This window comes from Epinephelus fuscoguttatus, linkage group LG24, assembly GCF_011397635.1.
Source record: "Epinephelus fuscoguttatus linkage group LG24, E.fuscoguttatus.final_Chr_v1".
NCBI classification, from domain to species: domain Eukaryota; kingdom Metazoa; phylum Chordata; class Actinopteri; order Perciformes; family Serranidae; genus Epinephelus; species Epinephelus fuscoguttatus.
In genome coordinates, this window is record NC_064775.1 from 11,864,381 (window position 1) to 11,881,748 (window position 17,368).

At 41.0% G+C, this 17,368-nt stretch overlaps 1 protein-coding gene across 1 annotated transcript in view; it reads right to left on the minus strand.

Moving 5' to 3' along the window:
* The window catches only part of LOC125884676 (transmembrane protein 163-like), a 29,327-nt gene continuing 11,959 nt past the window's right edge, over nt 1–17,368 (minus strand). The window contains exons 5-8 of the mRNA XM_049569765.1: nt 10,595–10,691; nt 4,723–4,834; nt 4,283–4,424; nt 1–3,561 (exon numbers count right to left, since the gene is read on the minus strand). Coding sequence (XP_049425722.1) covers nt 3,501–3,561; nt 4,283–4,424; nt 4,723–4,834; nt 10,595–10,691 — 412 coding nt within the window. The 3' untranslated portion in view covers nt 1–3,500. The remainder of the gene's footprint in view (nt 3,562–4,282; nt 4,425–4,722; nt 4,835–10,594; nt 10,692–17,368) is intronic.

Sequence of the window (17,368 nt, forward strand, 5' to 3'; positions counted from 1 at the left end):
ATCTCGACCTTGTTTGAATCTGTCCGTCAGCATCTTAGCATCCAGTGACTGAAACAACAGAGTGGTGATGATTGTGGTCCAAGCAGCGGAAGGCGAATAACGCAATGACAACATTTTCTTTTTTTTTGTTTTCACAGTCCTTTGACGAGTAAGAGGGATATAACTTTATTTTTCAATAAACCTTTTTTCTGTGACAAAAGGCTCCGACTCTGGTTTATATTTGTGTTACATCACAGCAATACAGATTCAGTATTTACACGGGCACAGGAGAGTACAGTCGGCACGGGCTGAGGAGCAGCTCCAGCCCCACAGTGTGTGTGTATGTGTGTGTGTGTGTACAAGTCCAACAAATCAAACAATACTGAGCAGGAGTTGCATCTGAGCCTCACACACACTTCAGGCACAAATATAACTCCAGAAAATAACACTTATGTATTCAAATAAAAGTCCTCAAATATGATTAAACACAAACCGGCACAGCAGCACGTGTGTGTGCCGTATGTATTGGTCTCAGCACAGTGTGTACATTCAGTTACTGTCACTTGAGGAAAACATACCAACAGCTCAAACTCCACCTGATCATTACATTCATGTCCCACAGTCACCAACACAGCAGTAACATTAAGGCTTTGGAGTAAATACGGGCTGTTGTTAAGTTAGTCAGACGTTAGTTCATATCGATAACTGCCTCGTTCTAAACGCCTGTGAGCAGTAAACTCCTAATTTTGTGCTTTTACATCAACATCAATGTGTTTGACTGCGATCGCTCCATAAGTCAACATGCTTAGATTAACAGAGAACTACAGCGCTCCCTTTTAAATGCCAAAACAAACAGCAGCTCCAGATAAGAGCGCACGTATATTGACTCCTGACACAGTATCAAGAAGATGACTGTTGACTTGACTGTTGTCCAAAACCATCACTGCAGTGTGTGTGCGCCCGTTTCACTGATGTGGAGCCAATAACATGATCAGATAACAACCATAAGGAAAGAGAAAAACTAACATGGCTCACACAGACGTCCTATGACAGTGTAAACCTCAGAACAGTGTGGTGGATTCACGCTAACGTCTCCTTATCAATAACAAACAGAGCTGTAAGTAGTGAACTAGCAGGACAGCGGAGTCCTTCACAGTATGATATTAAAGTATTTACTAATTCACAGCTGGCGGACAGATGCACAGTGAAATGAAGACACGAATAAGAAAAACTTCCTGCACACTGTCAGTTCAGCCCAGACATGTTTCAGTCAAACAAACTGTTTCATTTACAACCACTGCACATGCACAAAATAAGGGCTGGAAATGTGCGTACGCCACTTTCTACACATAAGTCTGGACATTCTGGAGACGGTAAATGTGCGTCAGATGGTGAGGTGGTGAATTGAAGTCAGGTTTTAGAAATTAGATGTGAGAGGAATCATATCTATAATCATCTCTCACACATTTAAATTCGCCTCAGATCACGTTTCTTATAGATCTACTTCGTAAACATTCAAATGCAGCAGTGTCACCTTCAATCTCAAACCATATCCTGCTCAATATGTCATTCAGCCGGACACAGACGTCCATCAGGACATCGACTGGCCATGATCACCACTCACACGACCAGTTCTTACAATGAATCTCAAACAAACTGGCAACAAAAGCGTTGAAGCGTGTACCACAAAGCAAGTTCAACAGAGTCAGGCTTTGTTTGTGTAAGGTGGCTCGACAAAGACTAAAAACCACAGTCAGAGATAACAGGTGTCATGAGGGTGGCTATCAACTGTCTTAGTTAAAAGCAGGTTTTCTTCCTCAGGCTCTTAGAAGGCGGCATTCAACGCATCATTTGACTCAACTACCACACAAAAAAGACTGACTGTGTGTCACTGACTGCGACCTTTGAATATTAAAGCAAAAAGCAACACTGCGACCGCATGCACTCTCTTTTACGAGGATTATTTGGCCAAATCAAGGTGAGCTTTTTAGCCGAAACTCTGAACAACTGGTCTGGACAAGGTTAAGTCTGCAGCATATGTTGCCATGGTGATCTAGCCAGCTTAAAAGAGAGCCATGTAACATCAAAAACTCTGACTTTAGATTCACCATCCTTTGCTAACCCACTAATCTGGCTTCGTAGTACACCCCTCTGCGTTCAAGCATGCAAACAAAAAAGGAGGAAAAATACTTCATCTCTAAATCAAACCAGACTAAATCTCAACACGTGAGGACGAGCCCTCTTTTCTCACAAGCTGACTCACTCAACTAAAATAAACAACAGTATATGGAAATCTGCAACATCAGCGATCAAAGTAAGGTAAATAAATGTGTAACATAGGTTCTGTGGAGGCGGGTAACACTACACAAATCTTGGTTCTTTTGCCTTTCGTTATAATATAAAGTTGTTTGTTATTGTGACTCTGATGCCTGATGAAGGGCGCTGACAGTGTGCAGGAACTGATATTCATTCAAAACAAACGCTTTCTTTGACCTCATGTGTCTGTACTTAGCTGTATTAGATACACATTCACATATAGTCACATGTATAGCAGGCAGGTACCTCTTCTGGTCAGTAGATGGCGCATGGTGTCAATGTACAAATGATATTCTCAGGTTTGTCACTTGAACTTCACCACAAAAAAGCCAATGAGCTCCTTTCTGTCATTTTCCTTGTGTAACATTTCCAGTCAGGTCATGACTCTCTGTAACTGGGTGCCAGAAACACTGATTCCTATCCTGTGCTGTGAGCTGGCGCTGGCATGATGCTGCTGAAACACTGCCCACTGGAGGCTCCTGCTCCCGCCACAACGGTCTAGATAAATACTGTAAACAGCAAATCACATGGTGCTGAGCCTCTGTGCTTGTGTACCTGCTCTGTAAGCCAAATGGGCCTTGTATTGATATATCGTCTGTGGTCATAAAAAAAGTAAAACACCATAAATCCTGCGCTGCTACATCAGCTACATCAATCAGCTTCACCTGCCACTCTGCGACATTTTATAGCACAGCTGAGCAAAGGCCTCTAGGAACCATGGGAAAATAAACTGCTGTGTTTTGACAGGGCGATGAGGTGTAACCGAGGTACTGTACATCAACTGGCTGTACAAAAATCTGTTGCTTCTGAGGAGTTATAGACTCTCAAGGTCCAAGTGCCTCCTGTGCGAGCTCGTCTCTCTCTTCTACAACTGTGTCAACAACTTTTTCACCTTAGTTAAACTCCCTTTGCCTTCATAACGCTCTTGTTTGAATATGGAGGCATGAAGGAACAGGCTCTTCTAAAAGACAGATAAATATATTATATGTACACCAAACTGTAAAACATTTAAAAGGCGGCAAGAATGTCATCATCGGTCCGGATCCTCAGTTCAAATCTTTGAATGGGAGGACAGTACAGACACCACTGGCACCTCGAGGACTGAATGTGATAGTCTGTGGAGAGACTGTCCCTCTCCTGGCAGTCAGTCAGTCAGTCCCCTTCCATCCCTTCTCTGCTCCCTCTCTCTGTTCCTCTGCGGTCTGTTACTCAAAGCGCTCGTAGTTCCTGGTTTGTCGGATCCGTGGCACCATGTCGAGCAGTAGCCTGCAGCAGAGGAGGAGAAGAAGAAAAACTGAGCTGATGCAAACACTTTGATCCCCCTAATAAAACATCCCATTCCGACTTAGGGAGACGCTGCACAGACATAAGTTAATTTTAGGTTTTCGTTGTAGCTCAGGGCAGAAAATCTCACTGCATCTGCTGTAAAGAAAAATGTTCATGAGAGCGCACGTTTGAATAGTAATGTGCTTGATTTTTAGAGACATCATGGGGTGGGCCCTGTATCGAATATACTAGATTTATTTTGAGCCACCAGCATGAGATTCACTTCAGCATTTTGGTTCTCTCACTCTCACAGGATATGTCAAACAAACTCCCTTCCCGGTGATAGCGTGAGCAGACGTATTTTGCGACCATGGAGCACCAGGGCAATTTGCAAATATTATCAATATACGAATTAGAGAGCTGTTAGATATATATCATGTGTTGCGATACAGCCTAAAAATAATGCGATATTATATATGGGCCTTAACGCACAGCCCAAAATCATTAATTACAAACGAGGCTGAGCAATTGTTCTTTCTGAGTTTATAATTCAAATTCATGGACTAAAATACACAATTCTATCATCACTGTAAATATATTCACAAATACTGTTAAAAAGAAAAAAATATTTTAAGTTTATGTCCAAATACTGACACATGCAGGCTCCATATTTAATCCTCACACACCAAGTGCTACCACTAGCAAACAGTACATCACTTACTTGACTCCATAGGCAAGGATGATCAGGCCTATGAGGACGCCTATTGTCCCATCCAGGTACCACACCTGGGGCTCATGCTTGAACACTTCAGCGCTGATGAGGATGGAGAAGCCCATGATTCCCCCCACCAGTGAGTTGAATCCTGAAAAGAGAAAACAAAAAGTCTTGTTTTTGTTTTTAAAAAAGTCAGCTGATGAGGGGTTTGTAGGCTCAGTGCTGGAATTCAGCCCTTGTGTTGGGGCTTCCCTCAGACACCTGCTAAAAGTCCAGTGGACATGTGATATTGCCTGCTATGTCTCATGACATGACAGATTCTTGACATGCCTCTAATATGTGTCAGATACTCAAAGGTCATCTCGTTAAACCAAAGTGCAAATGGCTCTGTTAAGGTGCGTGACAGAGAGTATGTGTTACTCCAAAGTTTGTGTTTGTGCTCCTACCATCAGTGATGAGGGCCCGGCTTGTGAGCACTTTGCCGAGCATGAACTTGATTATGGCCAGGATGATGCACACCAAGCCGCTGATGATGGACACGCTGAACAGGAAGTCATCCTGAGAGAGACAGACAGAAGTACAGAGAGAAAGCTGGAGTCTACTTGATGATCAGGGCAGTGTGGCGGCACTTCATACTGTTGAAAATCATAAAGCTTCTTAAACAAAATCTTCACCAGTAGAAATCTGATGTGAAATCAAAGAGACACTTCCTTGTGTCCTCTCTTAAACCAAACCTACACCCCCTGTATCAGCTATCTCCCAGCTAATTAAGCTGCACTTTCATTGTGGCATATCCTGCCATCTAAAGATTCCCTATGATTGTTGACAAGACCAAAGTGACCTCTACAGACAGCTGCATCCACAGTCCAACCACAGCTCAATACCCTGAGTAACGTTGATCTATATCCATTTTTAGGGGCAAAATACAGTTATTAACTTCAGATGAAAGCTTCCACTGTGTGTTCTTTTCATATTGCATTGTGCATCGTACAGTGGATGCTCTGAACTCCTTAGATAAAGCGATGCAGTGTTAAGATGCAGCAGACGTTAGAAATAAGAACCAAAGACTTGAAACTTTACTTAGACTCTAGATCAAAAATTTAAGATTTGGACTTGCAAAATAAGACTGTCACCACTACATCTTGACTGAATCACACACCTCCCCTCTAAACCATTCAAATTACAGAATTAATTATAGAATTTCATGAACGTATTGTGAGTCTCACTGGAAAGAGCGTCAGCTGAATGTCTCGCATGTAATGCACAAAGGACGGACGGGTGGAGAAGGAGGAGGGATGGAGGCGAAGAGAAAGGGAGCTGCAGAGCACTCAGCACCTCTGCGGCAGCATTAATATTGCACTATGGCCTTGGAGCCATGAAAAGCTACTTTGGCGAGCTCGCAGACATCAAAGAGGAGATGGAGAGAAAACCTCGGCGTGCTGCATAGACCTGAGTCAGTGCTGTGACTCAGCTGTGAGAATAACATCTTAATAGCTGATTATCCTCAAAATAACAAACAGTGTCTTCAACATCAAGGACAAATTTTCAATTTCAACAAATAGACATATTTTCAAATGGGAGCTATTCACAGTTTGCCATCTCAATACTATGGAATAAGTCTTTCTCCTTTCTGCAGTTGCTTCACAGTAAAAGCCCTCGGTTTATGGGTATTAATCACTTCTGCGATTGGCTATATAAGACTTTCTATTTATATTTTTTATGCAAGGTGTACACAGAAGTAGGTCATAACGTGTCTGTACTTTCTTTCTTTAAACTATCAATATACAGGAAATGACTTAATAACGGCAACATTTCCTGTCAATTTATAATTATCTCTGATAAGTTAGCCGTACTGTATATCGTCTACTTTCTATCACACAGGGCTTCCACTGTGGGGTCTTAAACACCCTGTCGCCATTTATTTTGACAGTACCAGCTGGTGGTTGCTTTGTAAATCAGTAAAGGACATCATGTTCCATCGCATCTGACTACTACATTCATCAAAATTCAATACTCAATCTGACTGGCACACCTTTATGGGAGATCCCCCCCCCCTCATTTTGGACAATGAGAGACAGATGAGCACACGCACACGCACACGAAGGAGAAAGGAAGGTGGCGACAGCTCACGACAGAGAGACCCTGCCCAGACTGTCAACATAGTGCTTGACATTTACATCTGACTATCAGAGATCCTCGTGCAGAATATGAAGATGGTGCTAACTTTTCTGGTGAGTCAGGTAGACGTAGTGTCATTTATAGTGATGACTGGATGTAGAGGAATGGGTTTAGATTGTGTATGAATGATAATGTAAAGAAGGAAAAGTTTAATTATGGTGGTATTATCTGGTCTGACAGTTCAGCTCTGGCACAGTTCCATTAAACACGATGATGATCATGTATTTGAAGGTTTTCCAGTGACTTTTGAGTGGATCTCCTAAGCTCAGGGGTTGTGAAATTCAACTCTCTGAGGTCACTGCAGCCCTTCAAATTAATCTAACATATAAAGAAGCCCTGTTTGGTGTTAAGAGGTTTTCACAAAGCAGTGATGAATGCCTGAATGAGGCTACAACTTCGTTTTGGCTGCTAAGTGACGTTAATTGGGCTCAGAGGATGAGCAGGGCAGGAACAGTCAGGTGTCGAAAACCAAATATCCTCCTCCACATGCTTCCTCCTCCACCCCTCTCTGTCTCTACCCTCCTCTTCCTCTCTCCCTCACTACTGCATACCTAAACAGCTGCTTATTAACATTTCATAGCGAGGAGGAAGAGAGGGAGGCTGTGAAAATAAACCTTATTTCCAGCATCTGCATACTGAGGAGGTCTGTGAGGCAAACACAAGCTATATTTAACTCAAAGTGTGATGCACCAGAAACCAGTGTGGTAGAAGCCTACTGTGTGACAGAAGAGGAGCAGGTCGACTCAGAAAAACACAATCTGTCTGCCTCGCTGCTCCCACAGTCTGCCTTTGTTTATGCTTTGCTGCTCACTGTCAGTCAGGCTCGGCTCTTCCCTTCACTGCAGCCGGAGATGAAGAGATGGACAACACAGTCGGGTGATACATCAATAAAGGATTTGGAAACTAATTGAATTTTGAGCCTGTGTTAGTTGCAAAGCCTTTTGTGAAACCCTTGAAATGGGCTTTTCTTATCGTGGTTTATCTTTATCTGCTCTGCAACTGATGCAAGAATATGAAAAATATGATTTAGCTGGATTCAGCCATGTTGACCAGTGTGTTGAGAAAAAGGGCTGAATGATGTGTTTCCAATCAGTAACTGACATTCCCTGCATAGTGTACCTTAAGTCAGACAGCTTACACACCTTTGTTTTAATTGGAATGTAATCAAAAAGTATATTTTTAAACTGATGTGTGCTTGCATTAAATTCTTCTACGCTATGCAGTTCAGATATTCAGCTTTTAAGACTGTGTGTTCTGCTATTAGCTCCTCTTTGAGTCTTGACACTGACGGTAGAAATTAGATGACTTCGCACGACTTCTAAAAACAGCCCAGGAGTTGCACAGTAGATACTGCTCATTCTATAAACCATGTAATCATGCATTTGAGGCTTAAACAGACAGCAACAATAATTTTCTTATTTTCAAAACAACACCAGTGTGAATTAGATCAGGGAGCTAAAGTGGAAAGAAGCAGTGAGGGACCGGAACAACAAATATCTCTCTGCAGTAATACAGCTCACTAAAGTACAATGTTCCCATATTTACCCATCATCATAATTACATCAGATCCTCCACTGCATTTCTACGGAGATGACTTTTGCCCAGCAGTGGGGTAATAAAACTATTTAAAGAAGTGTGAAAGCTCCTGAGTCTTCACACCGGAGGTTTGTGACATTCTTCATGCAGCAGCAGCAACACTGTTACACCTCTGCCACACACACACACACACGCACGCACGCACACACAGACACACACACACAGTGTTAATGGGGAGAACACAAGCCTAATCTGATGTCGAGTCTGGAAGTCATGTTTTTGTGAAAACAAATTAAAGCTGTGGCACAATCATTTCTCTTATTTTCAGTCCAATTTGTCTTGGAGTGGAAAAATCGACCCACATTTTTTCAAGCTGGATTGTTTGCTTGGAAAATTGAAACAGCTCAAAACATATCACTATAAAAATATTTTCCTTTGTGTGATGATTAAGTAACATTTGACGTGACATGTTTATTTCTTTTATCTGTGCTCGCTAGTTTAAAGTAGCTTCAGTTACTGTAATTCAGATCTGTTTAAACCACACTCACACTGTCCTGATGAAGCAGGTAAGAGGGTTTGAGGGTTAAAAGGAGCTGCATGCCACATTCAGGGTCTGAGCTGGGATTGTCTGCACATGGCTCTCATCATGGAGGTGGCTGTGTCGGCCACTAGCAGCTAATGGTGCTAACAACGGCAACGCTGAGAGAGCTGATGGTGTTAGCCTGGAGGAACTCGACACTGGGCATTAATGAGCGATGACATGGTTCTGCCAGTGGGATACACACTAGGGATGTTCCTAGTGACTAATCTCCCCGTTGACTAAATGAAAATTTTAAGTCGACTAGTCTAAAAAAGGGAAAACACTCAGAAAGCAGTTAGAATTTAGCACAATTTATTGTTTAGTATTTGAAATACTGTCCCAAAAATATTGTGTGCATGAAGAGCCCTTTGAAGCCTTTAATCACAGTCTTCAGCAACCATGTCGGATTTTAAATGCTGCTGAAGTTCAAGACACTTTGCGCCATGTGGTATGAATGTGAACATGACGGCAACTCAGTCAAACGTTAGCCACTAAAATAATATCTACAATAAATAAATTGCCTCTGAAATGTGGGGCACATTGAACCTTGCAGATTATCCGACAGAAATTATAACAATTCACTTTAAAGTTAATAAAACAACATCTAAATTCTAATCAATTTTCACCTGAAATGAGAGGCATTTTGCTCCGTGCAGTATGAATGTAAACCTACACATTATCTGACAACAACTCACTTAAAGTTAACAAATAATATAACATCTCAGAAAAGATTAATTGCTGTTGAATTTATTTTCTAGATCAAAGTTCTGCCAAACCGCGCTGGTTTTGTGCGATGACATCTCTCCAATTTCCCACCATGCCGTTTTAAAACTCCAGTCTACTCGAGCATTACCGTGGGGAGGGGGACTGCTGTCTGACGGCTCTGTAGCACCCACTGGTAGCAGGCGGCTGCATGGCAGTTAAGCGGACTTGTACATGAATAAAACAGTAACTGGTTTAACTGACTAATAATTCTGGTGCCGACTAGCGAGGTGGCGGACGTTTAATCGTTTTTATGTCTAATCATGCGGAATTTAAAAAGTATTCATACTGGTTTATGGAAATAGTGGGTCAAAACAACGTGACACTTGTAGGAGACTGAACAAGAGCAAAAAATGCAACTTCACAATTTCTCATTTTTGTGCAAAATCTGCATGACCTCACACCATCCAAAAAATTTGAACATGAAAGACAGTCAAATATGAATAATGTAACATAACAGTTTGACAACAAGCCCTCATGCACCACTGCAGCCTCAATATATAAAATTAAATTAAAACCAAATCATCTAGATGTGATTGTAATTTCTTGTGCCTGTGAACAAAGAGCCAAAACCTTCCATCTGTTCAGTCACACTGAGCTGCTCTTCTTTACTGCTGTTGGGCCTGAACCACCAGCCCTCCAGTGACCAGCACCACGTGATGGACATCTTATCAGATGTGCTGCCAGTTCAAACAGCAAGACAGGGACAGAACCAGCCACATTACATCAGTAGCTTCATGCATGTTGTTTGCTTTGGATGCTGAGAAGTGCAGTTAGATTTTCAGAGGATATTATTAGCAACAGGCATAAAGTCAGCGGGGCTTTTTTGGATTCCGAGACAAATCCTTGTCACTGGCAGACTGGTGGTATCACAGCGGGGAGGCAAAGTCGTTTTAAAAATAGCCACAAATTCCACCAAAAATCTGATTATACACCAAACTTTTGGCTTCAATTCTGCATCATGGCTCCAGTGAGATTAACCAAATCCCTTCATGACCCTGTCTGACTCACATTGACAGTAATGCAGCTGTCATAATGTACTACAGGAAGTTAATGTGTGGGGGGTTAAATGGATAACATAATCTGTCCCATATGGTGAATGCTTTCATCCAAAGATCTCCTCCATCACCAATTTAAATCGAATTTAAACCCCTGCACCATGGTTACGACTATTTCCTTGCATACTGATATTTACTGCATGATGTCTGCTCTCCTGCTCTGTTCAAATCCAGGTTTAGTGTTAGTAGTTGATAAAGTCTTACCACTTCAGGTAGCAGCTTGGTGGCGAGGTCGTGGATGGCCTTACCCAGAATGCACAAGGAGGACAGGATGAAAATCACACCCAGGATAACACAAGCTCTGTGGAGGATAAGAGAAGTAAACTGTGGTGATGAGCACATTACTGACAACACAAACACAAATTAAAGTGCCAGCTCCAAGTTGGACTGTGTGAGCCAGTCGAAAGTGTTGACTCTCATCAGCCGAGGTGGCTGTCAATAGTTATCTATCAACGTAAATGTATTGACAGCAGTGTTGCTTAAAGCCGGCAGTAACCGCCTGGTCTGTTTAACACTGCTTAGTGTCACCAGGGACAAAGTGAGAACACTTTAAGCCTGATTTACTGTCAAGCACTGGACATTTTTTTCAGTTTCACTCTGACAGCTGTTTATTTTATATGAGTTCATTAAAGAGGAAGATATTTTCAACTTCTAAGAAGACAACAGGAGCACAAGAAGGCAGCCACAAACGCAGGACATGGATGAGGAGATGCACGTTCTGTATTTTGTGTCAACCATTTTGATTATCTAGCAAAAAAGCACCCAGTTGTTCAAAAGATTTAATCTGGATCAGAATGATGTGGATTTAGAAATCCCATGTATTTGCTGTCCAGGATCGGCTAATCCATTTTACTTATGTGTCTGCTTTTCAAAGCAACATTGAATGGGATCATTCTGATCCAGATACAAACATTTCAAGGTTACCAAATCTGGATAACCTGTGCTCTAAATGGAATTACACATCATAATGTATGCAGTCTTCCAACAAACACACTGAAATGACCACTTATCACCACAGGTGCTGACAAAGAAAACAAAACAGAGATCTTCAAGATTATAACTTAAAATAATTTTTGTTTGATTTGGACAGATATTTGGGGATTTTTTTCCTTTACTGTAATGAAAGTTTTAATGGGTAGCCTAATGCCTCCTTTATCTACTTTATCACAGTAACCGTTAAATAAATCAAGTGCAAAATATAAATAGATGTTTAATATATTATTAAGTAAATAAATCTTTATGAGTTGACCATGATTTAATCCAATTTCAGGATCGTCTTTTTCTTCTGAAGTACCCATTTTCAACATTTGATCCAATCCCATAGCCGAAATACTATCAGATAACTTTTGAACAGATGTGTCAGAAGCCGTTTCCACCAAGCACTTTCGGTATAGTACCTTTGGAACCAAATTAACCCTTCAGACATGGTACCTAGACGCTAGTGTTTCCACTGCAAACAGTGCTCTTCAAATGTGGGCGGGGTTGTTGTCACTCACTGCTCTGTCCAGCACTCACTGTATTTCCTCATTACTGGTGACACAGAAGTCTGCACCTTGTTTATCGTCCACAGAATGAGGCTGCAAACCGCCATTTTCAGAACAAAATAAAACAGGCTGCAGTGAGAGTCTCTCTCCATGGGATATTTCTCAGGCAAGCTCAGGGGTTTAGTGTTGATGCTCCACAACGCTTTTTTTTTTTTCTCCAAGTGAGGATTAGAAAATATTCTATCACATAACCCAATCGGCCCAGTGAATTAAATTATTTTTTACTCCAACTCCAGCTGCTGCAAGAGGCAGCAAAACATCCTTTCATTTCATAGTTACAGTCTACTCATAAAACTCTCCACAGTATGAACAGTGGTTACATGAGCCTCAAAACCAGCCACAACTCAGCCCTGAGCAGAGTGACCGTCCTCTACTGACCAATCAACAGACTGCAGTGTTCACAGCTCCACCTTTTAGTACCTGATCTTTGTGCTAGGTATCCCAACAGAGGGGGGACCAAAAATGGAACGATATGGAACATCCACAACTTTTTACAGTGGAAACAGAAAAAAGCGTACTGAACTGGACTGGACCGTATCGTACTGCTCAGTGGAAATGTCCTAACAAACTCCTCCAGGTCCACGACATGAAATGAAAGTGTCGAGCAACACTTTTCTGTAGAAAATACATAACTTCTACAGAGCAACACTCATCAAAAGTGTTAAGCATCCTACCATAAATCAAGCTTTAGGAAAATAGCTAAGACTACATTTAATCCTGAATGACAGTTAATTGTATTACACTTACATATGGAACGAAGATGCTCCATTAAGACTTATTTGGAAGCAGCAGATGTCCTTTAAAAACCTTTAGCCAATTAACAAAGTCTCGAGGGAGACAAAAATCAACTGGAGCATATGCCCTCGTCAGGCATGGCTACCAGTGTGTGTTCAATTCAGATGGCTGCTCTCAAGCCACACTTAGTGTACTGGGTTTTTGACCGGATGAGGTAACCAAGGCAACACCCAACATCCCTCCAGGAAGTCCACAGCAGGGCATGCACAGGCACACACACACACACACACACACACACACACACACACACACACCGTGGGAGCTCTCAATCCCGACTAACAGGCCCCCTGTGGGATGCAGTGGATGTAAAAATGACACCATGTCTCTGAGCTGCTGTTGGCTCCCTGACAAAAACAACAAAACAACAAATGACGGTTTCCAGCGAAACACAGCTTCTGTTCCAAAACATCCGTCACATCACAGGTGGATAACGTTCCTTCTTAATATCAATACAGCCTCTACAACAACAATTCATCCTCACATTTGCTGCAGTGATGCGAATTAAGGTGTTTTTGTTTCAAAAGGCTCCACGTTTCATTGGGGAACAAAACTCCCTAATTCGTCTTGTTTTGACATCTTGAGCTTGTTGTCCTGGCAACCGGTCTGTACCTGTGCATCATTATTCAGCCACATCTCCTCTATCAAAGTTAGACATAAAAAAATTAAGAATATTGATTCTCTAGATGCGCGCCAGCATTTTTTTTAACTGGCTGTCTAACAAAAAACAAAACAGCTGAAAGAAAAAAGTGTGTGTGTGTGTGTGTGTGTGTGTGTGTGTGTGTGTGTGTGTGTTAGTTCATGCATGCATTTATGTGTACATATAGTACACATATAGTATAGCAGTTGCTGGCAGGCAATTCTCACTTTCCTGTGTGATCCAGAACATTTATGCATGAATATGTCTGTGTGTGTGTGTGTGTGTGTGTGTGTGAGAGAGAGAGAGGTACAGGAGGAAGCCTGGGCTCTTGGTGAAGCCAATTACTGGCTGAGCAGCTTCCTGAACTTTATCCGAATTCTCCAATTAGCCGCTAAAATGACATAATGAAGGCTGCTGTCAAAAAATGACTTTGTGTGAAATAAAAAAAATACAGCTGATGCAGCCTTTGATTTAAGACACCTACTTTTATATATTTTAATGACATTTCTGGTTTTGGTTGTTGAATTAGGCACAATAATTTACTTTGTTTAGACCTTTTCATAACTGAAATAGCATGTTTTGTTTGGTTTACAGTGTTTTTATGCTGTAATTGGCTAACGATGAAGACTGAGATTTGATTTTCAGCAGTAATGAATTAATTAAGACTTTCAGTTAAAATAAAATAATGCTTCCTTAAGCGCTGACAGCACTAATTACTAAACAGCTTCATGTTTTAAAATAATGTTAAAGCAATACTATTTGTTTGGATGAAACAGTCTCTCTTACAAATTAAATTTGAATTCATTAACAATACACTCACTCTCAGTTCAGTGTACTTTTATGACCTGTAGCTTATGGTGGTTAACGTTAGCAACTTAGCAGCAGTTTGTGACTTGATCACCCTCCTCTTCTTGCTCTAATGTTACAAAAGCTTTATAGATTCACAATAAAAGGAACAGTTCACCATTTGGGTTACTGTTAATACAGAATTAACTATTTTGTTGCAAGTTTGATGTGAACTTCAACACCACTCTCATATCTGTCTGTGACCATTTAGCTGGTGCCAGAAGATGTTTAGCTTAGCTTGGCATTAAGAGTTGAAACGGGGACCCAGCTAGCAACAACCAACACCACCAAAACTCACTAATTATCCATCAGTCAATAATGTCAACTTATTATATTGCTTTGTGTTTTTCTACTGATGTTTCCTGTTTGCATTATCCCTCTGCTGCTGTAATGTTGCAAATTTCTCTGCTGTGGGATGAATAAAGGATGATCTTATCTTATCTTAATCGAAGGCCTATCCTGTTTGATTAATTGGTACACATACAGAAACGTAAAAGCAACTGTTTTGTTCTAATGTCCTTTGAAATGATCAAAATTACATTTGGAGATTTCTTTGCTTATCTTCAGGCTCACCACTTTATTAATACAGATACTTATCAACCTCAGGACCAATCCCAGCACTGCTACTGTGAGTGGTCAGTACTACTCAAGACTACAAATGGAAACCAGAATGCTCCAGATACTAAAATCATTACCCCAAATCAATTGGGGAATCTATTATGTACTACAGAATAAAAAGGTTTTATTTTAGATTTTAATGACAACTTCCTGAGCTATAATGAGCAACATATAAATAAAGTGGTTGACAGAAAGGATCTTCAAACTGTTCATAAAAAGGATAGCTTGGAAGAATGTCTCTGAGCCTCTCATTCCTTTTTTCTACATTTAGGGAAATGCAACATCAGACACGACACACATCACAGGACACCTTTAAACTTTAAACAAATCTGGCTCCAGCAGATCCCCTCTGTGCACGTAATGAAAAGTGTCAGCTGGAAGTTATATTTATTGGATCTTTATTGGATTTCTTCTAAAATCATTAAGTTCTGCTCATGTTGGGCAAATGAGTTAAGAACAATTCTTAAATGTAATGGGCTCTAGTTTCGCAGACTGAGCGCACCTCGGGTTGCGCTGCTCGAAACTAGCTCTGCGCGGGGTTCGCCACCCTGCGCCACCTGCGCTGCGCTGGGAAACTAGAGCCCAATATCTGTAAAGATTCTGGACAGATTTTATTGGGACTGCCATATAAAGCAGCAGTCTTAGACTCTTAAGAAAATGATAGTATTTGATTGGATCCAAGAAAACCCTCCATTAGTAGCACAATGGGATACAGAAATCTTCAGAGAACTTCCCACAGAAAGGCTCAGTGCCAAAAAAGGGAAATAAGGGCAGCTTCATAAAGGTATGGCAGCACCTGATAAGTCACCTCACGATCTAGGTAACTTAATTCAAAAAGGAAGTGGAACAATGGATGGAAAATCTCCAGAGGCCCTTCAACAATTCACTTTTGGAGTGATTTGCATGTAGACAATAGTGTGTTAGGGAACAGAGTGTATGTGTGTATAAAATCTATGATTAATGTGTGTTTATGACTTTTCCTTTCTACCTGATTTGTTTATTTTTTAATTATTACTATTTTACTAACTTACTTCAGGAATATTTATCTGTTTATAACTTTATCATGCTTATAATGTTCATTTTTAAGACAACACGCTCACAAAAAAAAACATATTTGCGGTATTTGTGTGAATATTTTTAAATTGGGAAAATTCCATTTTTTTAGTTTTAGCACGTCAGACATTGAATCAGCAGTTGAACTAATGTCTTTTTCTGTCTGTGTTACTATCTTATCTTTAGAGGACATGATCTCATCTGTCTTCTCCGCAGCAATTAGCAGTCACTCCTTTGTGTGTACTTGTGTGTGTGTTGGGCCTGACAGATTCACTGTATGAATCGACCAGATGCTCTGACAGTAAGAACAGAGATTCATTCAGTAACAGATGCTTTTGTTTTGGTTGGATATCTTGTTTTTTTAAAGATCAACTGGTTAATGCTGTCTTGGTAAATTCAGCTCATTTGCTGTGTATCTGCTCGGGTAGTGTTTAGACTCGTCTGAATAGAACAGAACACTTTTCTCTTTTCTCTCGCTTTCAGTCACCTGCTTGCTGCCAGCACCCTGACCATTCAACAGTCTCTGAAAGGCCCACCTGACCTTCTCACTCACACACACACACACACACACACACACACACACCATTCTCAGCCAGGTACAGATAAGACGTGAGACACCCGTCTGTGATCGGTCCCAGTGGGCCAAGGCTGACAGAGCTGAAGAGATCCTTTATTTGACACACTCCTCTACAGGACAAAGCAGACCACACACACACACACACACACACACACACACACACACACTCTAGACACTCTGGACACATTGAATGGATCTCATCACTTTTCTGGGTTTGTCTGGTCGTCATCGATAGAATTAAACAATCTGGGCAAGAGGAAACAAGGCTCAAACAACTACAGGGTCTCCAATTAGTCTTGTAATTTGACTTTAAGACAAAAATTAGATAAAAATATACAGAAGCAAGTTCAAGCAAGGTCAGTTTCTACAGGTGGGTAATACTCATTTTAACAATTAAACACAAATGATTTTTTCCATCTAACAATGTATGTGTTCAGAATGTTCATGCTACACTGGTGCAAGCCATCATATCATTACCTATATAGCATATAATTTCAGTGATTTTAAAGCATGAAATTTAAATAATCTAAAAAAAAATTCAGACATTTTAACTACGCGCATATACTCAAAACTTGGTCTTTATAGGTATGCTATGAAGGGTTGTCAGTTTGTTTGTAAACACACTTGCCGGTGAAAGTATTGTGGCATTTCACCTTGCTATATTTGTTGTTTCTGCGCTGTGTCTCTTGGATGCCTGCAGCTTACAGTCTGGCACTTGGTCGCCACCTTTTTATAAAGCCCTGAACTCACTTGAACGCTGAGGGGGTACATGGCCATAAATGTACCGAAAAAAGAAAATAAGAAGAATATGAGAAAATACAGGCAGAGGGCAGAGTCTCTGCAGAAAAACACACTGCCACACACTTTGAGTCATGTGTGTGTAACAAGTGATGATTGAGTGAGATTTC